At 44.9% G+C, this 24,211-nt stretch overlaps 1 protein-coding gene across 23 annotated transcripts in view; it reads right to left on the reverse strand.

The window, feature by feature from the left end:
- The window catches only part of NFASC (neurofascin), a 183,249-nt gene that overhangs the window by 90,556 nt on the left and 68,482 nt on the right, over nucleotides 1-24,211 (reverse strand). For 20 of the 23 annotated variants that reach the window (XM_050955564.1, XM_050955566.1, XM_050955565.1 and 17 more), the window contains 4 exons: nucleotides 12,964-13,148; nucleotides 3,209-3,226; nucleotides 827-932; nucleotides 127-323 (listed from right to left, as the gene is read on the reverse strand). In XM_050955564.1, coding sequence (XP_050811521.1) covers nucleotides 127-323; nucleotides 827-932; nucleotides 3,209-3,226; nucleotides 12,964-13,057 — 415 coding nt within the window. In that variant the 5' untranslated portion in view covers nucleotides 13,058-13,148. The remainder of the gene's footprint in view (nucleotides 1-126; nucleotides 324-826; nucleotides 933-3,208; nucleotides 3,227-12,963; nucleotides 13,149-24,211) is intronic. The other 3 variants (XM_050955583.1, XM_050955582.1, XM_050955567.1) reach the window with 1 other exon arrangement.

The following is a 24,211-nucleotide window of genomic DNA, read 5'->3' on the forward strand; positions in this document are numbered from 1 at the left end:
TATTTCCTTCCCAGCTTCTGCAAACCCTATGTCATGCAAACATTTTTTTTTTTTTAAATCCAAACCAGAGCCACTCAGCTACCTGGCTCAGCCTTGAGACAGAAGCGACAAGCCTGCATTACTCACTGGAAACTTGCAGAAGGATTTTGCTGGAGAGCGCCGTCCCGTACTCGTTTCGAGCAGAGCACTGGTATTCCCCCTCATAATCCTCCGGCCTCCCACCGCCGCGGAAGTCGATGACCAGCGTCCCCGACCTGCGCTGCATCGAGACCTTCGGGTCCTTGGCCACGTTGAAGAACTTCCCATTCCGTGTCCAAGAAAAACTGCCAACATTGGACATTGCATGTATTATGTAACCATGTGCCGTGTTCACACAGGAAGAGCCTTACTAGCTACAATACAGTTACATTTAAGATATGACCCATTAACTTCCCTACCTAATAAGAGAGACACGACATGGAGTTGGTTGCTCTTCCATAGAGTCTGCCAGGGCCAAGCTCTCATTGAGAGCCAGGCTTTTGCCCCTTGTGTATTCCCACATTAAAACTATTTGGGTATTTATATGGCCCTTGTCACCATAGTGTCTAAATTCCAGAGTTAAGTGCTGTACTGTGGAAGGTAAGGAGCCCAATTCTCTGCTGGTATAATGGAGCGGTGCCAATTTACACCAGTGGAGAGTTTGGCCAAGGTACCCAGAAAGACTCTCAGGTGTCCAGGGCAAGAACGTCTTTAGATCTGGTTCCCCTTTTTGCAGACATTAGTAAACTTTTCTGCATCTCAAAACCAGCAGGACCTCAAGGTCACGAGAACTTTAAAATGCACTCACATAGGAACGGGGTTCCCTTTGGCTTCACAGTCAATGAAGATGTTATCCCTCGGGTCGACAATATAATCCTTCACAGACTGCTTTGTAATTGTGGGAGGTTGAGGCACTGCAAAGGACACAGAAAGAAAAAAAGAATGAGGAGAAACCCTTTAGTCATTGTCCTGCAACGGAATCCTCCTGGGAATTGAGACTTCCCCTAGGGGGATTCACTGTTTATATTCATTATCTTTGAAATTGCAGGTGTCAGTAGAAGGACCCTTCAAAATGTAAGAGCCGCAAATTTCTCATTTAAGTGACTCAAGCTCCCTGGTCAGGCAGTTCCCCACCACCAGCAGGCCATCTGATGTGAACTAAAAATTAAAAATCTCTATGAAAGAGACTGAACATGACAGCAAATCTTAGCTAAGAGCTTTCAAAGACAGAACACAAATGTACGTGTTTTACCTAAAAGTTCCTGCAAGGAGCCATCAAGGTAGAACACATTCAAGACAATAGTCTTAAAACTTCCACGTTTAGCCAGAGATAGTTCCAGATTGGTATCTAGGAGTTAAAGGTTTGCAAAGACTAAAGAATATAACAATGACCAGTTTAGGGTCAGGTTCTAAACCATTACTCTATATTTAACATCAGCATAGTTCCAGAGACTTCAACAGATTTATCCCTGATTTGCACCAGGATAACTGGGGATCAGAATCTGAACCTTAGTCTCTTACCCCATGAATTGGAAATAGCTTAAAGAGGAGATACTTGTACATTACTAATTTGGTATCGGAAATTGATCTGACATGCATGTCCATTATTTAGTAGGGTCAGCAAAACAACAGATGCAGTTCTCCTCTGAAACAGACTTTTAGCAATAATTCTCCACAGAGTTAGTGTTTGTGTTGCAAGATTAAGCTTTTGCTGGGACATTAGAACTGAAGTCTCCTTAGAGCAGTGGTTCTCAAACATTCCCACAACACGATCCCCACATCATGGATTATAATTTCCCTCCAACCAAAAGTCCACTTCCCTCACAACAGGATGCAACTCAAGGTTAGCTTTCCTCTCTCCCTCCTCCTGCAGAACATTTCTGACTCCATCTTCTCTTTGCTGCTATTCCCTGTAGCAGAACATCTTGCAGGGGACAGTTGTGAGCACATCTGTTTTGCTAGTGTCCTCTCTGGTTCTGGTTGGGCTTATTTCCTGTCCGCATATTCCTTAGGTATAGAAAAGGAATCGACATGGGGCTAACTAAGGCTGGATTCCTCTTAATCTGGGTTCCAGTGTCAGATGGAGTATGGGGGACAGTGAATCTAAGGCAGGGTGCAGGATAGAGCACAGCAGACTACCTAGCCCCTTCCCTTCAGCTAACACCACAACCTGGTTTCTTACCTTCCCATTCCTCTCTGAAGGTGCCAAATGAGGGGGAAGAGCCCAGGCTGCTTAGGAGCTGAGATACATCATCATCTCTGAGCTATGCAATGAGACGGGCAATTCTATTGCTGCCCTTAAGGCAGATCTATTCCCCACAATCCAGAGTTCATGCCCTCTGCGCACACAGCAAATCAAAGGAGATATTGTGCATGCCAGGAGAACAGGTTTTCAGATAGTTTTCGAATTCAAAGGCACCCACTGCCCACTGCTGAAGGGGAAAGAGGAGAGCTACGTTGGACAGGAAGGGGGAAGGTAGGGAGTTAGGTTGGAAGCAGACAAATGGTGGTAGGAGGATAGTGAAAAAAAAGTGAGAATCTCATTGCAGGATAGAATTGGAAACGAATCCTTAGAAACCACCATTAGAAAAGGATAACCTCTCTAAAGGGCCCCACCTACCGTTTGAGAACCGCTGCCTTGGGAGGTCTGCTGTGTCTAGCTGTGACCCATATTTGCAGCTCTGACCTACATTGTGAATTCACTCATCTGCAAGAGCCATTAGAAGTATCTTCAAATTAGGACACCAGGTTCCAGTTATGTACTGGCCTCAATTTAAAATTAGGAGTAAGCCTCTAACCTAGTGTCAATCCAGAGTAACTCTGTTAGAGTCAGTGCACTTATGCTGGCATACTGCAGATCAGAATATGGTCCTAGGAGGGGGCCCTTTTAGAGGCATCACTGATTTAGAATTGTCCAACCATTTGCAGATGTCTCGGCCAACCGGTCAACATACGGATGCAGTGGATCAGACAGTCTAAGGAGGCAGGGGGGTTGCCAGACTCCCCAAGCTCCAAGAAACAGCTCATGCTCTTAAAATCTGAATCTTGCAATAGTCTGCTTTCATGGATTCTGTTCCTGCCTTGCCATCACAAGCCATTCAGATTGCTCCTGCTGTAGCCCCATGCCATGCACAACCTCTGCTGCCCACTAGCTGGACTAATACAAAAAACAAGACAGGGTAGGACTTACATTCACTCTGAATATTTGCTGTTAGTTCCAAAGTGTAAGCATTATAAAAAAAGAAACAAAAAAGGTTAATTGAAAAAGAATCCAACGGATTATGTACGCAACATGGTTATCAAAGGGACTACAAATATATCAATATCCAAACATGGCCACTTTACGGTAAACAACGCAAATGTCTTCTAGCCCACTTACCTTCATTTAAACATGGGAAAATCCCTCCATCAAAACCACGTCTCTTTCATATTCACCATGAGGATTACGTGTCCCAGGCCACTTCCCCCCAACCTGCCTTTTAAAAACTGCATGCACGAATTTACTGAGGTTGAATGGTGACAGATAGGCAGCTCTGGAGACTGATGGGCTAAGCTTATTCATGAGATCAGCACAGAATGGGCACTGCCAGAGCAAACATCTTATCCCACTGCCACCAATATGCCCTATCCCAGAGTTGGATGGATCGCCTTTAAGGATAAGAAAGCAGTTCAGTCTCTCTGGGCAAATTCTGTCCTTGGCCTCAACTGCTATGACTGCCAACAAGGGTGCAGCAGGTGCCGACTGGAGTGGTGGTGTTTAGTTAGAGAGATGCTTTCCCGCTAGCATAGTGGTAACTTGTGATCCCTAACCAGGTCTGGGCTTGAACTGGTGGAAAATTCAAAAAGCCAGTTGTCATAGTATAATTCCCAAATCTGGACTTTAGCGTCCAAAATATGGGTACTAGCATGAATTCCCCTAAGCTTAATTACCAGCTTAGATCCTGTACTGCTGCCACCAATCAGGACTTAGAGTAGAGCACCTGATAAGACTCTGGTCTCCCCCAAAACCTTCCCTGGGGGCCCCAAGATCCAAATTCCTTGAGTCTCACAACAAAGGGGAATAAACCATTTCCCTTCCCCCTCCTCCCCTCCAGGTGTTCCCTCCCTGGGTTCCTGAAGAAATATACAGATTCAAGCTCCTTGAATCTAAACAAAGGGATTCCCCCTTCTCCTTTCTTCCTCCCAGATCTTTCCCGCCCTGGGTACACTAGAAGATCACCGTGATTCAAACTTTTTGAATCACAACACAGGGAAATCAGGTGGGTTCCCCCGCCTTCTCCTTCCCTGTTAAGTACAGTCTCAATTCCCTTGAGCCTCAATAAGGGGAAAAATCAGACAGGTCTTAAAAGCAAAACTTTTAATAAAAAGAAAGAAAAAATAAAAGGTCTATCTCTGCAATTTAGATGGTAAAAAGTTACAGGGTCTTTCAGCTTATAGACAATAGAAAGAAAGCTTTCTCCAGCAGAAATACAATTTAGAATACTTTCACCCAAATATACAGTAAAACTCCACCAGCTAGATACATAGTTGCAAATACAGAAAAACAATTAAAAAGACTAAACTGTCTTTCTACTTTTGTACTTACAAAATTGGAACAGAAGATTAGAGAGCCTGTAGGTACGTGTGGTCACTCTCAGAGCCAAGAGAGAACAAAGCAAAACCCAAAACCCACAAACAAAGGCTTCCCTCCATCTAGATTTGAAAGTATCTTGTTTCCTGATTGGTCCTCTGGTCAGGTGTTTGGGTCCCTGTTTGTTAACTCTTTACAGGTAAAAGAGACATTAACCCTTAACTATCTGTTTATGACACCAGTTACTGAGCCCCTTATGCCAGCCTTCCAGGCAATCAGGGAGCTGATGCAGGGTTTAATAAGTCTTGATCTGGCTAACTAAGTAAAAGCCCAAAGCAACCCAAGTACCTGTAAGACGTAGTGTCTGACCAAGAGATTATAAGGCATCTTAATTGCCAAGAGAGACATCATGCCTAATGCACCTGCCTCCCCACAACCCTGAGTCAGGGTCTGCCTCCAGGTACCAGTGTTTATTTCCAGAGCTGAACCATGAGAGACCAGTTAAGCTCTTCATTTAGCTGTTTAAACAGATACTTAAAGCTGGTAGCAGCTGGATCACTGCCAAGACCTGATGGACCACCGGGGCAGGGAGAAGGAGACAAGAAGGCAGTTCCGTCGCCTGGTTGTAAGAGCTGAAACACCAGAAGCTTTCCCAATGTAAAGAGAGAGCTGAACACAGCAAATGGGGAACAAATTGCTGACTGGCCAGCCAAGCATATGGAAGATACTGATTCCAAGCAGAGGAAACGAGTACTAGCACAATGCACTATTGTAGGGTGACCATATGTCCTGATTTTATAGGTGCAGTCCTGATATTTTGGGGCTTTTTCTTATATAGGCACCTAATTACACCCTCCACCCAAATTTTTCACACTTGCTATCTGATCACCCTAGTCCACGGACAACTTCCTTCCTCCCCACGGTGCATCACTGTTGCATGACACTTGCCCTGTCCACACATCATAGCAGGAAGCTCCAGCTCCATATTCAGCAATGCCCACACGAGACTTTGGGCTCAGTGAGCAAGATTCGATAGAAGAAGTAAGCAGAAGAGTCTACGAAAGCTTTTGTTTCGGAAAAAAAAGTCGAAGAAAAATAATCCTGGGCAAAATAACCAAGTTACTCAACAGCAGGGAGACTTTTCCTTGTGATAGCCGTGTTTGTAGAGCACCTAATACAATGAGGCACTGGTCCTGGACAGGCCTCTGGACACCACTGCAACACAAGGTGAGAACCACAGAGTTCATTTTAGAGGGACCTAGTTAGGCTTCTAAGGAGAGTCACTGATTTATTTGGATTTTTAATGGTCTTGGTTTAGTTGCTTATCATAACTTGTTATATTTCTTTACACATTTTATTAAAAGAAATAAGCAGGTAAAAATAAAACATTATTAAGGCTAAACTATTATACCTTTTGTTAAGTTAACGAAGGGTTATAACGAAGGGTTAAACAGTACAATTCTATTAACGTTATAAGGTTAGAATTCATTTAAACTAAAGACAAGTATTATTCCAATATATGCTATGTCTTTTCCAACAAATAAAAATTTAACAACATTGTTTATAATACAAAAAAAATTGGTTTAAGAAATAATTTGGAGGGGTGAGAAGATGACGTGCAAAAAACATATTTTAAATTATAGAGCAATAGTTTGGTAGCGTCAAGACCCTTCAGGTGCCACAGTGGTTCTTTAATTGATTGCATGAGCTATGCATTATTGAACAGTTCACCCCAGGATCTCTAAATGCAGTAATGTAACTATTCTAATGCAGCTATATAACAAAAGACATACGTTAAAACTTTCTTCTTTATGGTGCTTTGAATCTTCAAAACCCATTAATTTGTTTACAACACTTGTCACACAGTAAGAGTATTATCTCCGATATCACAGATGGGGAAACTGAGCAGATGGGGCAGTGACTTGCCCAAAGTTGCAGTAGTCAGTAACAGAGTTGGGAAAAGAACATCAGTCTCCTGACTCCAGGGATGAAAATGAGCCAGTGAGGGTCAGTATGACATACTGGTAAGAAGCCGGCACCGACCCATACGCAGCCCGCATTAAAGCGCTGCCACATTAAAGCACTTTAACATTGCTGCCCCTTTTGCACTCCCCCTACCGGCAGGGCTGCCAATGGGGGCGGGGGCGAGGGGAAGGAGGCAGCAACATTAAGGCGCTGCCACAGCGAAGAACCTTGCTTCAAGTGCTGCTGCGGCAGCGCTTTAACATCGCTGCCCCTTTTGCCTCCCTGTGACGAAGTGGGGGATTTTCTTGGGGTTTTCTGTGTTTTCCAGTGGTTTGCATGCACAGGGGGTGGGACTCAGCATCCCCGGGTGTTACTGGTTTAACGAGGTGAGGGGAGAGGGAGTTTGTTGTTACAGAGGACCAGAGAGGGAACTCAGGACCCCAGCCGATGGCCTGGAGGATGGAGACCCCAGCGACTGGTGACTGGACGCAGCTCAGGAGTTGCAGCTGGTTCTGGCCAGTGGGAGGACAATGAGCCGTGAAGAGAGGACCCCGGTGACTGGACCAGCCGGTTCCAGCCAGAGGAGAGCTGAGAGGAGAGGAGACCCAGGCCTTCGTGTTTACAACCCTGTTTACCTGGAGAGAAGACAGTGGACAAAGGCAAGGCTTGGGGCCAGGGATATCAGAGGCCCAGCTGGGAAGCAGGGGGGTTCGGGGCTGGAGAGGGGAAGCAAACAGAGCCCACCTGGATGCAGGGAGACGGGGATATGCTGGGCTGAGGGAGGCCATGCTTGAGGCCCTGAGAGTTTCCTGTAATATGTTCAACTCTTAATAAACCCTCCTGTTTTATGCTGGCTGAGAGTAGCTCTGGTCTAGAGAACAGGGTTGCATCAACTCCTTCGGGGGTGAGGAGGCCCGGGGGGTCCAGAGCACATGGACTCCCTGAAGGGCCCACGGTGAGAGACAGACGTGCTAAGGCTCAGAGAGGTGCGGCTCCAGGAGGTGGAGGGGCCTGACCCTGAGAGAGAGTGGACCCCTGAGAAGGGCTGTTGCACTGAAAGGGGCACCCCCAACGGACCACACGGGGCCAAGAGTGGGCACGATTTATGAGTCCGTGACACTCCCACCCGGCTGCCAACAGGGATGGGGTGAGCAAAGGGAGCAGCTGCGCCGGGGCTGGCTATTTAAAAGGGCCTGGGGCTCCAGCCGCCATTGCAGCCCCAGGCCCTTTTAAATCACCACTGGAGCCCAAGGCGGCGCGAGCCAGGTGGCCTGGAAGGGCTGGCTGAGGGACGCTGACTCCTCCAACCCCACCCCTTCCGCAGGCTGGAGCCTGAGCCGACCCCAGCCCTGTCCGGTAAGTCTTCGGAGTTACTTGCATCCCTGCCTGACTCCCAGCCTGCTGATCTAACCACTAGCAAGCACTGCCTCCCTACTGCTATAAAGGCTGAAGAGTGAAATACTTGACCTCTCCATAACTCCCTTTGCACCTTCTTAAACTTGACTGCAATGGATGCTCAAGCTGGATACTCAACCCACTAGCAGCTGTGTTTGCAACCTCTCTGAGAGGGAGCTGCCCAGTTCAAGAGGCAGCGTTCCCCATCTATGGAGATTTCCTACAATGCACATCCATGCACCTGTAGAATGAGCTTATCCCCATGAAGGGGGGAAGTCCTGTGCAGTAATACACCATGAATAAAGCTCATCTGCTCAGACAGCTCATGATTTGAACACTTCTCAGGGCTCAGCACAAGCCAGCAGCTGTAGCCATTTATGCACCACTTGCTCAACTTAGTAAAACCTGTAACCTTTCACATTCAAGATGAGAGTGATGAATTCATTAGTTGAGTCTTGGAGTTCAACAATGGGAAGCCACAAAAGGGCTAGCGAGACCTGATCACTGACCGAGTTAAAAGTGAAATTAAAACACCAACTCCCCAGCAGCTCTAAAGGCTTTGTCAGAAGGATAATGGAGTTCACGCTTGATGCCTTCAAAGAGTTAAATGAAACTATTTGAAATGGGCTCAGCTGGGTGGGACAGATGTTGGCAAGACTTTTAACTCCTGCATTGATTTGGGACACCCCACTTTTGGATTTCATCCCACCGCAAGTCACCGTGATGAGCGACAACGCTTTGAAGTTCGCGACATTGCGTGGAGTTCATTTGAATCTCCTTAAAAGAGGCAAAGACAGGCACACCCTGCCTCAAAGTCCGGCTTCCCCTTTGTTTTCTCATCTGGCTACATGCAGTCACACAAGGGTCCTGTCTGAATGGTGGTTACGGTAGTAAAATATGGTTGCTGGTTTCAAATGAAGCCTGGACAGGGTCAGAAAGGGAAATGCTGTCCCCCAAGAGCAGGGGCAGCTTTGTGGTTAAGGTACGCCTTGGCTCTTTTCCTCGCTCTGCCACAGGCACCATGGGCAAGGCACCATCTACACTAGCAAAACTGTCGTATCAGTGGAGTTGGAGAAAGGCCTGGTGTTAGAATTTATTGCTCAAGGATATTTATGATAGATAATAGAGTTTGGCCCTGCCAGTATAGCTAGGACCAGAGTATATTAACAATCAGGGCAGTAAGCACAGTTTGGTCATGGCTACACAGGCAAGAACAAACTGGCTTATGACACCATTCCTAGGCATAGTTTTGCTCGTGTAAATGGATCCTGTTCCCTATCAGCAAATGGCAACTCATTTCAGTATCAATCTTAGGTGTTTATAGAGTGCCAGTCACCTTTGTACATAGGCACTTAACATAGCAAAGTAAAAAATCACAAAAGTAAAACAAGGTATTTAAAATGACCTCTGTTTCCGTGCTTCTCACCAAGAGATGTCAATGCTCGCCTACCTCCCAGGTGGTGGTGTGAGGAACAAGCGATAGGCGCTTTTAGTTCCTTAGATGGGAGGTCGTCTAGAAACAGAAAGAATATTCCACGGCACAAGTTATAAGCATTTCTCTCTACTTTTCTGAGGTCTCATTACACTTGACTAGGCAAAAATGACTCCTTCCAAGGCACAAGAAACTGCAGCAGGAAGCTCTTTTAAAATCAATTAGGTTTTGTATGGCCATGCTGCTTCTCCTTCCGTTTCAGGGAGCTTACATTTCTGAAAGGGCTCTAAGTTCTTAACAAAGCAGGGCCTGATAAGTGACACAATCAAACTGTGTGCGCAAAATACATTCTCATTGTCGGGGACAACAAAGTGCAGCGTGCATGTTACACCACCAACTCCTCCAGCTACACAGAATTTTTCAACACGGATCACTCTGAATTAGGTGGAGCAGGGACTTGAGCACTGGACCCTGGTCCCAGACTAGGACCCTATCCACCAGGCTCCAGAAGACGAGAGAAGAGTGTGCCTGTCCGACTCTCTTTCGCTGTCAAACCTTCCCGATGAAAACTGTTGTCAAAACTGATACATTTAGATCAAACAGCCTATTTCACCACTGACCAGCTTGCATCGACCTATGCGTGACCTGCGTGAAAGCTCAGCTGTGGTCCATCCTTGGGACCTCAGACGCACATCTCTCATTCTGAAACTCAGAAAGATCCCTGCCATCCATCACTGACTTTTGTCCATTTAAAGATACCATTAAAAATTGCCTTATCTATAAATTCACTCTAAGCCTTCCTCATATACCTTTTCTCTCTTTCTTCTCATGTCCAGTCTCTCTCCACATCTAGGCTCTGTTTCAGCAACAGACTTAAGCATGTGACTAACTTAAAGCATGTAAACAGTCCCACAGAAGTCAAGACTGTTCCCATGCTTCAAGGTAGACATGTGCTTAAGCATTTTGTTGAATAGGGGCCCTGCATTCACCCACCCACCCGGTTGGCAAGAGAGCCTCATCCATTGCAGCTCCTGCCTCCTGGAGCCAACCTACATCTTTCCACCTACTTCCAAACTTTGCATAAAAGTACCTCTCTTGTCTCTTGCCCATAACTTTTCATCCCCCCGCCCCTCCTAGGTCATTTAAGCCAGGAAAGCATTTGAGGCCAATTTGTATGACTAGAGTGTCTAAGACAGACCAACATTATACTGTAAAGGGTAAAACCATATCAGGAAGTGTCATGCTCCCTTAGCCTGAAGTTAGGCCTTGGTAATACCGTACCCTTCTCTAACACCTTTCATAAAAGGATTTCCGTGTGCTTCAGAGTTGTAATGAATTCTGTGAGGGGGTGGGGTGGTTATTAACACCCGCTTTTACAGAGGGGGAAAACAGAGATACAGAGAGGTTAAGTAAGTGACCCAAGCGGCCGAATCTGGAATAGAATCTGAGCCAACAATCCCTTTGCTTTGCTCTAACCACTTAGACGACACTGTCTAGAATATGACAACACAAGGTCAGACATTTTCTAAGCACTGGTGTTAAGGTTTTTAACGAAATCATTCAGCAGAAATTTCTTTATCCTGCATTCCTCCACCCATGTTTATCCTCCTGAATAAAATATAAAACCTGCCTAATAATTAACCCCAAATGGCCTGATGGAGGGGGATAAAAATTGCAGGGTTGTACATGTAACCTTCTCGATATAACCCGGTTTCCTCCTCCCGGTGGGACCAGACCTATCTACATTTTGATGACAGCATCTGCCTGAAAGGACTGCTAATGAGATTCTCTCCTCCATGAAGTAGCATCCCATACATAGTCTCCATAGTAATTGCCCATATCATACATCTTCAGAGTCTCTTAATTATCAGTGGCATGTCAGCTACTGGCTTCCTTAACACAGCAGCAACCTGTAGGATGGAAGTTCCCTCATCTTCAAGTAAAGCCCATTAGGGTGAATCCATGTTTCTGCTGGCAATGAAGGGTAATTACACAGCAGCACAGCACTTAAGAAAGGCAGGAGAGGATTCTGTGCACCTTGGTGGAGTTTAAACACCTATCAGAGCCAAACAAATATGACAGGATTTTCCTCAGTCCAAGTACAACATAAGGGTCTTCGATTAAGTGGAAACAAAGAAGAGGAAAACCTCTTCTCCCCTGCTTCTCCTCTCAGCTCCAGCATGCTTCTTCCCTGACTGTCAACAGGGCCTGCTCTAGGCACCAGCGCTCCAAGCATGTGCTTGGGGTGGCACTTTCCAAGGGGTGGCACTCCAGCTCCCTTTTTTTTTTTCTTGCTCTTTTTTGCTTGGGGCGCAAAAAGCCAGGAGCCAGCCCTGAGCGGAGGTGAGCTGCATTGGTGGGGGGCATGGGGAGGGCCTCAGGAAGTAACCCGGGGGGAAGGGGGGCAGAGGAACTGCTCCCCCCAGCTCACCTCCGCTCCACTGCCGCCTGCTCCCCCGAGCACGCTGCCACTCCGCTTCTCCCCCCTCCCTCCCAGGCTTGCCGCAAAACAGCTGATTCACGTGGCAAGCCTGGGAGGGAGGGGGGAGAAGCGGAGTGGAGGAGAGTTGCAGCGGTGGGGGGCGTGAGGAGGGCCGCAGGAAGTAACCCGGGGGGGGGGGAGGCAGCAGAGACAAGCCTGGGAGGGAGGGGTAGGAAGGGAAATGCAGCGTGCCCAGGGGAGGAGGCGTGGCCAGGGATTAGGGGAACGGGTTGGAATGGGGTGGAATTGGGGCAGGGCCAGGAGGATGCGGGAATTTTTTTTTTTTTGCTTGGGGCAGCAAAACCTTGGAGCCAGCCCTGACTGTCAAAATGAGCCCCACTTCTCATCCCTCTTATATCGTGCTAGGGAGAGCAGTGAGTTACTTACCCTGCACATCTCTGCAGACACCTGCACCTTCACCTACTCAGAGGGAGAGGGTTATCCCCTCCTTCTCACCTATGGACAATGTCTATGGGCCCTGTTCAACTCCTCACCCAAGGCATCATCCCTGTGGGAATTATATAAAGCAGCACTTGCAAGTGGGCACAAGGGTCTTCCCATGTGCATTTATTGCAGGACTGGAGCCCCTGGTGGCATCAGATCCTCCCCTAAACAAGGGCTCCAATAGCTTCAAAATCAGAACAGTTTACCTAAGCAACCAACCAAACAGGAGGTTCATGTTGGCACTGGAATGGGACTTTAGGTGTTGACGCTGGGGCAGGGGGGAGGAGTCCCTTCTTCCCTCTTTGCAACTACTCTCCAGTCTGGTAGCCTGCAAAAATGATCAATGTTCTCATGTGACACGTTCCAGGAAAATGCCAGAAATCCTGCGCTAATATTTATCGTGACATTATTTCTTTACCAGGAATAGCTTCGCTTAGATGCAGCATTCACTGCACTTTCCAATCTTTAACCAATGAAGTTGCCTAAAGCACAAAGAGCTCAAGAGACTTGCCCAAGGTCACACAGTGAGTGAATGGCTCAGCCCAGATTGGAAAACCCAGGGTCTCTCTGGCTCCCGAGTCCTTGGCTCCAACGATTACACCGCAGGGCTCCAATGGAGATTTTTAGAGAACGCAGAAAATAAATCTAGAAACTTACGATCCAGGGGAACTTCGATGGCTCTGATGATATGATGAAGGTACAGAGCAAACACTACTCCTGTGTACGTTAGGAGGTACTGTTGCATTACCATTTTGAATGTGTGGATAGTATTATGCTTCCACTTTCCTTCAATAGGGCAGGTTGGCCTCTTGCCACAGTAGCTGTACTCCTCAGATTCTTAACTGCAAAATAAACACAAGCCACAAATTAATGGGCAGGTTATAGAGCGCTCTGTACTCCTCATTTTCTTAATTTTTGGGCCAAGGAGAGAAGCACTTTTCATCTGTAATTGTTTGTATTGGGATAGGTCCTAGAGCAGGGGTCAGCAACCTTTCAGAAGTGGCGTGCCGAGTCTTCATCTATTCACTCTGATTCAAGGTTTCGTGTGCCGGTAATACATTTTAACATTTTTAGAAGGTCTCTTTCTATAAGTCTATAATATATAACTAAACTCTTGTTGTATGGAAAGTAAAATGTTTAAGAAGCTTCATTTAAAATTAAATTAAAATGCAGAGCCCCCCAGACCAGTGGCCAGGACCCAGACACTGTGAGTGCCACTGAAAATCAGCGTGCATGCCGCCTTCAGCACCCATGCCATAGGTTGCCTACCCCTGTCCTAGAGGCTCCAATCAAAGATTTAAGTCCCATCACGTTAGGCACTGTACATACGCATAATTAGAGAGAGTTCTGCCCCAAAGAGCGTACAATCTTAATATTTGAGTGCTCCAGAGATGTTAGCCCTACAGAGTCCTCTTGTATCTTCACTGACTTCCAGTCATTTTGATGACATATAATCAGAATACTCGGAAAGATGTATACGAACTTAAAATTTAGAATTTAACCCATTCAACATGCTTTATATCAACAGTCACTACTTCATCTTCACAACACAGCTCCGCGAGATAGGTGAGTCACATCTTCCTCACTTTACAGATGGGGGAAAGCAGACACAGAGGAAGACAAGACCCCGGTCCAAAGCCACATCATGAGTCAGTGTCAGAGCAGGGACTAGAACTCCTGGCTTCCTGGCCTGGGCTCCATCAGATCATGCTGCTCCTCTGAAATAATTTGATAATCAAAGAATCCGCACTTCCAATCTTGCGGCAGAATCCCCCTTTAACAGGAGTCGCCTAATTTGCTGTACAAACTGCCCTAATCAGAGATAATAAAATACACAGATTTAAAACCTGGAGCACCTTTTTAAAAAAATGCATCAATGATCAAATTCTGCTCTCCATTACACTAGGGAAATCTGGAGCAGCTTAACTAAAGCAGCCTCTCTGTATACAACCAAGGAATATTTCCCAAAGATACACACTGAACCAAAAGCAGACTGTGCTCCTGCAATCGGATCTACGCTGACTAGCCCTGATGCCTTATGCATGGATACAACTGCAGGATCGGGGCCTGAGAGCACCTTAATGGAGTCACTCAGAAATACGAGGGGCAGATTTCCAAGTGCTCAGCACTCACAAATTCTAATCTGTGCCAAAGAGCTCAGCAGTCAGCAGCTCCTGTTGTGACCCTTATGGCTAAATGGTGAGTACTCAACTCTTGAAAATGTGGCCCTGAGTATCAGACAGAGGATCATGCAAGCTATTACTGCAGCCTATGTCCACTGTACTTAGAATTCAAAACCCAGGCAATGCTCAACATCCAAAGTAAGAGAATTCCAAACACTTTAAGGAAAACATTTTGTTTGTACTCAGTTACTCCGCTGAGAAGGCTAGAGATAGATGAATAGTGGCAAACAATTTTCAGAAACCCTGACAAATTAGATACCAAACTCAGGTTTATGATGTTCACAATCCCACTGGTCATTTTATTTACAAACATTCATCCTAACTCAACTCTGATCAGGAATAACACAGAGAAATCAGATATTCATTTCAGGATGGAAACAGGAACATCATGCTGTGCCTGGTGACTAACTGTAAGTTACTCAGAACTAATGAATAAAGAAGAGTGAAACCAACAATTTTGTGAAGAAAAACCAATAGGAGTTAAAAAAAACTATAAAAATACAGAAGATGCCTCCAAAAACCCCAAAACAACCCCCTCAACCAACCATATTAAATAAATAAATATAAATGTTTATTTGTGAATATCAAGAAGTGCTACATTTCACTGAAGAAAACTATGCTGGGAACAGTTCCAAGCTCTAATGAAATCCCAAGCAATGTACTTCAGCAGAGTTGAGTGACAGTAACAATTATTCTTCTACCATTATGCTGTGTTAATATCATATAGTATGTTACAAGACAACTGGAATATTTTTGGTCATTTATAGATCAAGGAAAGCTGAGCTCAGCTGCAGCATCTCTGTGTCAGGAAGCTTTCTGCTTTTCACTCAATTTTCCAGCTGGACTGGCTGAGGTACTGAAGGTCAAAAGACTTGGCTGAGGTCAGTGTCTTAGCTGGGAGCCTTCTGGCTCCTACTCCTTTGTTCTAAGCACTGCACCACATGGCCCGGCCTCTTCTTATGATGCTTATGACGCATACAGGAGTTTTACTCATGAGATAAATCCTATCATCCTTAACAGCCCTATTACTGAAGTCAATAGGCCCAGTTCTGCCCTCTGATAGGCAAGCAGAGCTTTCAGTAACTCCAATGTGAGTTGTACAGATAGAGTAGAAGAAAGAACTGGCCCACCTGGGGTTGACAAGTATCATTACTCCCATTAAAGGTGATGGAAAAATCTCCCTTAACTTCAATAGGAGCTAGATCAGACTTCAAAACGGGGCCTATGCACCAGTCCTGTTTGGAGGGCGTAAGCAGTGCTTAGGCCTGGCGTTAACCTCTGCATGGGTAGACTCATTTCCTCCTCTCCCTCCAGTCACATCTAAGAACCATACTGAAGTCATCTGGGTTGCCCTGATATAAACAGTGGCAGAATTCAGCTCTGCATGTGAGAGATCAGCATACTAGCTATTTAGTTCTGCTTCATCTTCCCATATGTAAGCGAGTCTTTTGAGGCACACAGGGTACATTTATGAAATGCAACCATACGCTGTCACATCAACAAATCCAGCAGCCTCTGGCGTTTTCATGATGTGAAACATTTCAACCCCACCCGCGTTTGGTCTTTTGTTGCCTTTTAAAAAATCAGTAACACAGATTAAAAGACAAAGCAAAGGGGGATAAATTATCCCTTTAACTGGGCTTTCATAATTCATCAGAGATTGAATCATGCCTGAGTAATGACGGTGTCTTTAATAGTGTTATAAATATTCGGCATCAGTGGCAGACGTGCGGACAGCTCTCTCTTAGCTATTACCCAACATTAAGACAGGGCAGCAAATAGCAGAATATCTCCAGACTTATTTCGATGTGATATTTCCTCTCTCTTTGCACAAGATTCCTCCCATGGCATGTTACCAGATGAGAGAGTGGTGCAAGGGCAGGTCATTTGGCAGACAAGGAAAGCCCAGATTCATGAAAGATAAATAAGATGCTGCAGCTCTGGATAGTGCTAAGACTTCAACTGTCCCTGAATGTTGTAAAAAGCAAAGTACATCCATGGGAAAAAAGGTGGGGGGAGCAATGCCTGGGTTTAATCCACAGACTAGTCTCCCCAGAGTAGCGGGGGAGGCTTCATCCTTGGGTGAATTAAAGCTAAACTGCACTATCCTGGAGAATGCAACACAAGGAACAATCCAGCCACAGGCAATGGTGAGGATGACCTCAAATTTCTGTAGTTCTAGATACCACGACTAAGTGTACTAGCCACTCCCATAGAAAGCACTCCTCCTTCCAACATAGCACAAGACTATCTGGCTCCAGGTAGCTACCATCATTTTCTCAGAGGAAAGCTTTCAAATGTAGGGCATTCATAGTACCGTGCCATAGTCACCTATGAAATTCACCCCTTGTGCAGAGATCTCACCACCTTTCTGGCTTCAGTAAAGGTGCTAAGAACATAACTGCCAGACCATACAAAACCCATTGTCCATCAAGGACAGTATCTTCTCTCAAGACATGGCCAGCAGCAGCCACTTAAGAGGTGTATGAAACCTTGCATATGAGGCAGTGATGGGATGACCTTCCCCCCCACATCAGGTGTCCTCCTAATCTCTAATAAAGATAATCTTAAACCTTTAAGCATGGAGGTTGCACATGTTTCCCAAACTTTGTTAGTAGTAACTACTACAAAGCTCACAACGAACAAACATCTGAGTCCTACCGAACGGTCTCCAGCAAAACCAGAGAAAAAATCAGCCTCCACATGCCAGATAGGTTTTTTTATTTTAAACAAAACGGGAATCTCCACCAGCATCCCAGCACTCACTGTAAGATATCTTTAGTCACCAAAGAACTAAAAACCAGGAAATGCCCAATTTTAAAAAAGCCCTGGCAAGATTAGCAATGTGCAGGTCCGGTGCCACCTGCACAGGATTTAATTTCACCCTCGGAGCAAATAAAAGGTAGCGTAGTGGTCCAAAGGCTTCATTCGTAGTGAAAGAAGTGCCAGGGCTCAAGCAATTTTTTTTCTTTTACTTTCATAAGTGATGTGGCAAGCAGAGGTGCCAGGGCTATGAACTGCCAAGCCTAGAGGTGCCAGTGCTCAGCCCTGGCACAAATTAAGCAGGGATTGGCCCCCATTATCATGTAAGTATCTACCAAACCAAGCTGTTTATTAAGCAGAATGACAGGGTGAAAGGCCAAGTGGATCAATATCACCATCTCATGGAAGATTAAACACTTGAGATTTCAAACACTCTTAAGGGAGCAAGGAGACGAATAATCACTGGGATGCAATGGCAGTTGGGCACTTAAATCTCTTAAGTGCCTCTGAAAATCCCAGCCTCAAGAAAAATGCTTTATTTTCCAAGTATGACAAGCATACTGGTCCCAACCCATTCCTGGTGTAACTCCATTGCTGTCAATGGTGATATATCAGCTATGTATGGCCCATTAAATGTTACATATACTCACACCTCTGGTAAATTCAAGAAAGTGTGGTATAATGGCAACAACCCTGAACTAGGACTCAGGAACACTGGATTCTATTTCCTGTCCTGCTACTGGCTTGCTGGGGCACCTTCAGTAAATCACTTCCCCCTCCCTGTGCCTCCATCTCCACATCCACAAAATGGGGATAACAATACCGACCTCCCTTATAAAGTGCTTTGAGCGAGATTTACTGATTGAAAGCACTAAGTAAGAGCTTGGCATTTTCAGTAAGGCACTTCTTATGGATTTGTTAGGTTGTTCTTGCAGCAGATGCATTGAAGATTTTAATGTCCCAATCCTGCAAACTGCTCTCATTGGGTTTATAACCTGCAACTATGCAGAGCCCAACTGACTTCGGTGGGCCTCTGCGTAGATGCAGGAGGCTGCATAGGCAGATCCAGTTGCAGAGTTATCACCTAAATTTTCAGCACATAGTTTCTGGGTATCTGACACTTACAAAGGCAAGAACAGATCCCGTATTCCTCTCTTTCACCTTCCTCCATCTCCACTATTGCTAGTGTGCTCAATTTTTTTCACAAGTCTCCCCGTATCTGGTGGTTTTCTTAAAGCTTCAGCTCTGGGAATCCTGTGATGATGAGAATCTCTGCTTACATTTAAAAAGTAAAAAGAATTGCTAGTCTTTGGGCTTGCAAAGCAAACCTTGAGCAATATGAATGCTACAGACTCAGAAATCAGAAGGCAAAACCACCCTTGTCATGGTATAATTCCCCACTCTGAACCTTAGCGTCGAAAAGATGGGGTACCAGCATGAATTCCTCTAAGCTCAATCACCAGCTTAGAACCTGTAGCGCTGCCACCAACCAGGAATTCCAGTGCCTGGTACACCCTGGTCCCCCCAAAACCTTGCCCAGGGACCCCCAACATCCAGTCCCTCTGGATCTTAACACAAGGAAAGTAAACCCTTTCCCTCACCATTGCCTCTCCCAGGCTTCCCTTCCCTGGGTTACCCTGGAAGATCACTGTGATTCAAACTCCTTGAATCTTAAAACAGAGAGGAAAATCCACCTTCCCCCCTCCTTCTCTCTCCCCCTCCCAGACTCTCCCTGAGAGAGAAAGTAATCCTAACACAGAGAGAAAATTAATCTCTCTCTCCCCCTTCCCTCCTTTCTCCCCACCAATTTCCTGGTGGATCCAGACCCAGTCCCCTGGGGTCTCACCAGAATAAAAAAACAATCAGGTTCTTAAACAAGAAAAGCTTTTAATTAAAGAGGGAAAACAGTAAAAATTATCTTTGTAAATTTAAGATGGAATATGTTACAGGGTCCTTCAGCTATAGACACTGGGAATACCCTCCCAGCCTAAGTATACAAGTACAAATTAAAATCCTTTTAGCAAAATACAAATTTGAACTCCTTCCAGCCAAATACACATTTGCAAATAAAGAAAACAAACATAAGCCTAACTCACTTTATCTACCTAGTACTCACTATTCTGAACTTATAAGAGCCTGTATCGGAGAGATTGGAGAGAAACCTGGTTGCACGTCTGGTCCCTCTGAGCCCCCAGAGTGAACCACCACCAAAAACTAACAGCACACACACAAACTTCCCTCCCTCAAGATTTGAAAGTATCCTGTCCTCTGACTGGTCCTCTGGTCAGGTGACAGCCTGGCTCACTGATCTTGTTAACCCTTTACAGGCAAAAGAGAGATGAAGTACTTCTGTTCTATTAACTCTTACTTATCTGTTTATGACAACCCTCAAGTTATTATTTAGATCTCATGATTTTTAAAACAGGCTCGTGATTTTGGGGAGCTGGATTTATGGTTTTGGAACATTTGGGGCTGCCAATTTTGCGTCCCTCTGGCCAGTGTTCTGATTCCATTATGAGCATTTGACGAAGTGGGTACTCACCCACGAAAGCTCATGCTCCAAAACATGTTAGTCTATAAGGTGCCACAGGATTCTTTGCTGCCATTATGAGCATTGCAGCCCTGTTCTCTGACTGCCGCTCTGTCTACACCAGTAAGTCCCCTCTGCGTCCCAACTCCACCAATTAGATTAATGATCATTAGTTTATTTTGTTTTGTTGTTTAGTTTTGATCATTTTCAACTCATTCTCAGGATTTTCTGATTAGCACTAGCTAGAAATAAAGAGCCATTGTGGGACAGGGTCAGAAATGGCACCAGTGCAGGACTTCCTTGGTACACTGAAGCCAGCAAATTATGTGAGTTCTGCACTGAGATGCATGAGTAGAATTATGTCGATGGGGGAGGGGCAAGGGGAGCCGGGGGTGTGTTCGGAGTAAGGATGACAGTGTGTTGTCAGAGCACTGAAGTACAACAAAAGTTACTGCACGCCTGGATCGAGCAGCATGCCGGGGAACTGCGTGAAATGAGGCGGCACAGCATTGTCAGAGCTATTCATCCAACGCTTCCAGGAACACTCAGCAAACAAGCAAACACCATCAAAATTATCCTCACATTCACAAAACCTGCATTAAAGCCACAGTCCCTGAGAGCCCCATTGTTAGCCAAGGTACGTGGGCATGACTCACCGTGCATCTCTAAACCTCTGCTGCCGTGCTTGTGCGTGTGGGTGGGTTGTTCAGGACACACAGTGCCGCTGCATGCCCACGGCTATATGTCAGAGCAGAACACAGCCCACATTGTCACAACCTCTCTTCTCACTGGGACAGAAAGCGTGGAGAGAATGTCACTAATGCAAAGGAATGGAGTTGCATTCAGGCGTACACACGCACACAACCACACACCCGCACGCATGGTAATGCTACTGGCCATGTGACTCTCCAATGTTTCGAATACACCTCAACGAGTGACTCAAGGAATCTATGGGTTGAAATTTTAAACAAGAGAGACTTATGAAACATCCCGATTACATTGCTGTGCTGGAAATGAATTGAGAATCGGGCTCTTGCATGTAAATCACTACTCTTAAGGCAAGGGAGTATGAGCTCTTCCTCCTCCTTGCATTCAGTTCCATCCTAGAGCTTTTTAACCATTACTGGACCAAAAGTATAAACCCATCATATCACAGTTTAATGCCATGTCATGACACTAAACTTTTAGGTCACAACATTGCATGATACATCACTATGAAGCAGTACCGCTCTGTGAAACTAAAGGGGTTTGGCTCCCAACAAAAAAGCTGGGCAAGTCCACAAACCTTAAATCTATTAGTCTTTCTTTCCCAGGGCTGGCCATGTTGGCTGGTATCCTGGGCATGACACCATCCAAGCTACATCTGCAAAACCAGGACCCATAAAATTCAGCAATTGTCCCCCATTGCAGGAGGCATGCCTGGGATGGGAATTCCTGTCATTTCCACTGTGAGGTGGCCTTACACCCTCTCAAGTTTTAAGCCCGTAGGCCAAATCTTGGAAGCCAGACACTGTATCTCTAATTCCAGATTAGACTGGGCCAAACATCCCATCTGCTGTTTGTAAGATCTTGGCTTAAGACAGCAGAAATCTGATGACATCACCTGCTCTTGCAAGATTTTGATTCCATTAAACAGGAATTTAGCCTACTGAAGCATAGCCCTGACTCCAGCATCACCTGTATCATTACACCACTTTTCAACTGGAAAACAACGAGATGGAACTTTTTTTTTTTTTTTTTTTAACATTTCCCCAAATACTCTTCCAGAGCTCAAAACAAGTGCATGATTGGTGCTATGTTTTCCTCCCCAGCAAGTGGAACACACTGCAGCATTGACTGTCACAAACTGTTCAATCCAGATTGGAGAATATAGCCCAGAATACCACAATCTGCCACAGTCCTTACCAGAACTCTTTCCAAATGAAAAGATGCCTTTACCATCCAAGTGCATTCAAAACAATAGCAACCCTCCCCCATGACTTTTCAGTATAATGTACAGTTGGGGGGGGAAGGGGTACAATGTAATTCCTATGACCATGCTAAAAATGCCTGATCTTTCCCTCATTGCAGTCAAAGGGAAATTTATCATTGACTTCAGTGTGAATAATATCAGACATTAAGCTCCTTTTCCTCTGTCTCCCAATCTCAGAGTCACAGATTCCACTACAGAGCTTCATGGCTTTTCTGTCTGAGTACTGTACACACACAGATCATCACTGTTTTATTTGCAAAGCTCCAGTATTTGACTTCACATATTGCAACAGCTCATGTAGATTGATTAATCCCCCCAATCATGCTTGGATTTCCCAGGTTACATTCCATGTCATGCCACAACAGGGTGACGTTCTACTACCACCACCACCACCTCTCTCTCCTGCTCTTCTCCCCACCCCATTTGAATCCTCCTTCTACCTAAAGGGCCTATTTATCCATGTATATTTGTGCCAATTTCGCATGAACTTCTCATCCTTCACTGCACAAGACGTATGCAGCCCTTTTATCGTCCAAAGCAGCAGCCACCTCCGGATCACCATTAGAGAAAGAGGGGAAGGCAATTGCAAACAGCGGGTAGAGTTGGTCAGTAAAAGTACAGAAGGAAAGTGCAGGCCAGGTGATAACACAGGAAAAAGCAGTGGATGGGCATTTCATTATGATAATGTTTTATGACTCCCACCAAAGATGCATCCTAGCATTAAGACTGCATATTGTTTCTTACCATCATGCAACACACCTAAATGGGAATTCAAGTATGCATGATTAAAAAGAGATCGTTACAAACAGAGTACATTTCCTCCTGCCCACAACACATACAAAAAAATCATTAGTAAAAAAATAGGTACCAAATATCATAATGCACAGGGACCATCTTTGTGTTAATTCCTTTTTGCATCCTTTAGTTACCTGTATAACTATAGGTATATTGTGTGTGCCTAGCTGCTTACTCACAACTTTCCTATAACTACTCCTTTGAAAAACAAAAAAAGTAATTTAATTAAAAATATTCATTAATGAGGCATTTCAATCAAGTCTGGCTTCAAGTTTAAATTATGTCATAGGAATTTTTCCATTAATTTAGGGGAAAAGGTAATTCCAAAACAAAAAACAGTTTTCAAGCAATTCAGATATTGCAGCATGGCACTAGTGAACGAAAGCTCGACAGAGAAACTGATTGGAACAGAAGTGTCATGCGCATTCTCTGATCTGAGAGAAACGCCGGAGTGATGAAGGGACACACATTGAGAAAATTAGAGTAAACATTTAATAACTTCAGTTATCAAAACTGAAAAGGTTTTGGATAAAGGTGCAATTTGTAAAATATGTAAAAAATTTGACAGCAACTTTTAAAAATCATTTAAAAAGAAATCTTCCTAGGTCCTGTTTAAAACCAGAAATGGCACCTATCCATAGACTCAGATTCACATGTCTACTTTAGACCCTCTGAAATCTGCATGCCTATCTACATCTTGCAGCTTGAACTCATCTCTATTGAAAACCTAACAATGTTTGCCCAGGAAAAGGAATTGGTAAAAGATTAAAGTAGACAGACACACGGAGATAGCTGTGACACACAAGATAGGGCGACTATGCTCCTGCTTCAGGAGAATACAAACAATGACAACTATTACCACTCTACGGATGCAGGTGCACATTACAGCTGAGGGTCACGTGACGGGTAGACAGACAACAGGGTTTAAAGCAGAAATAACATTTCCCATAGCAAAATTAGCCACACTTTTTAATCTTGTGCAGCAGTCATGACAAATCTGCTGGGCAGGGTACAAGGGATCAACGAGGAGATTTCCTATCATCCACAGTATATTTTGCATCACAAAATAAACTGACAGTGAGTGGATCCTAACAAGGCATTGTAGGTATTCCACCCTATTGTAAAAGGCAGAGGAGTGATTTTGTGCATCCGTGTGTTTTCTCTTCTAGTCCAAGTAAATCTTCCCTCTTCCAAACAATAGTTTGTACTTATATATTATCTGATCATTTTGAAGTGTTTTCAAACATTAAAGAACTCTCAGAATATCCAGGTGAGGTATATATTAACCTATTACATAGATAGGGATACTGATACAACGAGAGGTCAAATGACATCCCCAGTGACACAATAAGCCGAAGAGGAGCACTGTGTAAGCTCAAAAACTTGCATCTCTCACCACCAGAAGTTGGTCCAATAAAAGATATTTCCTCACCCACCTTGTTTCACAATCAGTGTCATTGTAAGGAACAGAACTTGGTTGACTTCAGTATAACCTTGCACTGTATCCAGTGCAGGGATTGAATACTTTAAATACTGGCCTAAGTGGTTTATAAAAAGGGTTTCCAGGAGGGAGGCTTTGCATTTGAAAGTGTGTTATTTGCATACTTTTTTTGCACAGTTCTGTTGTGGGTACAAATATAAAAAATGGCTCCTCTAATCAAC

This window comes from Gopherus flavomarginatus, chromosome 5 (assembly GCF_025201925.1).
Source record: "Gopherus flavomarginatus isolate rGopFla2 chromosome 5, rGopFla2.mat.asm, whole genome shotgun sequence".
In the NCBI taxonomy this organism is placed as follows: domain Eukaryota; kingdom Metazoa; phylum Chordata; order Testudines; family Testudinidae; genus Gopherus; species Gopherus flavomarginatus.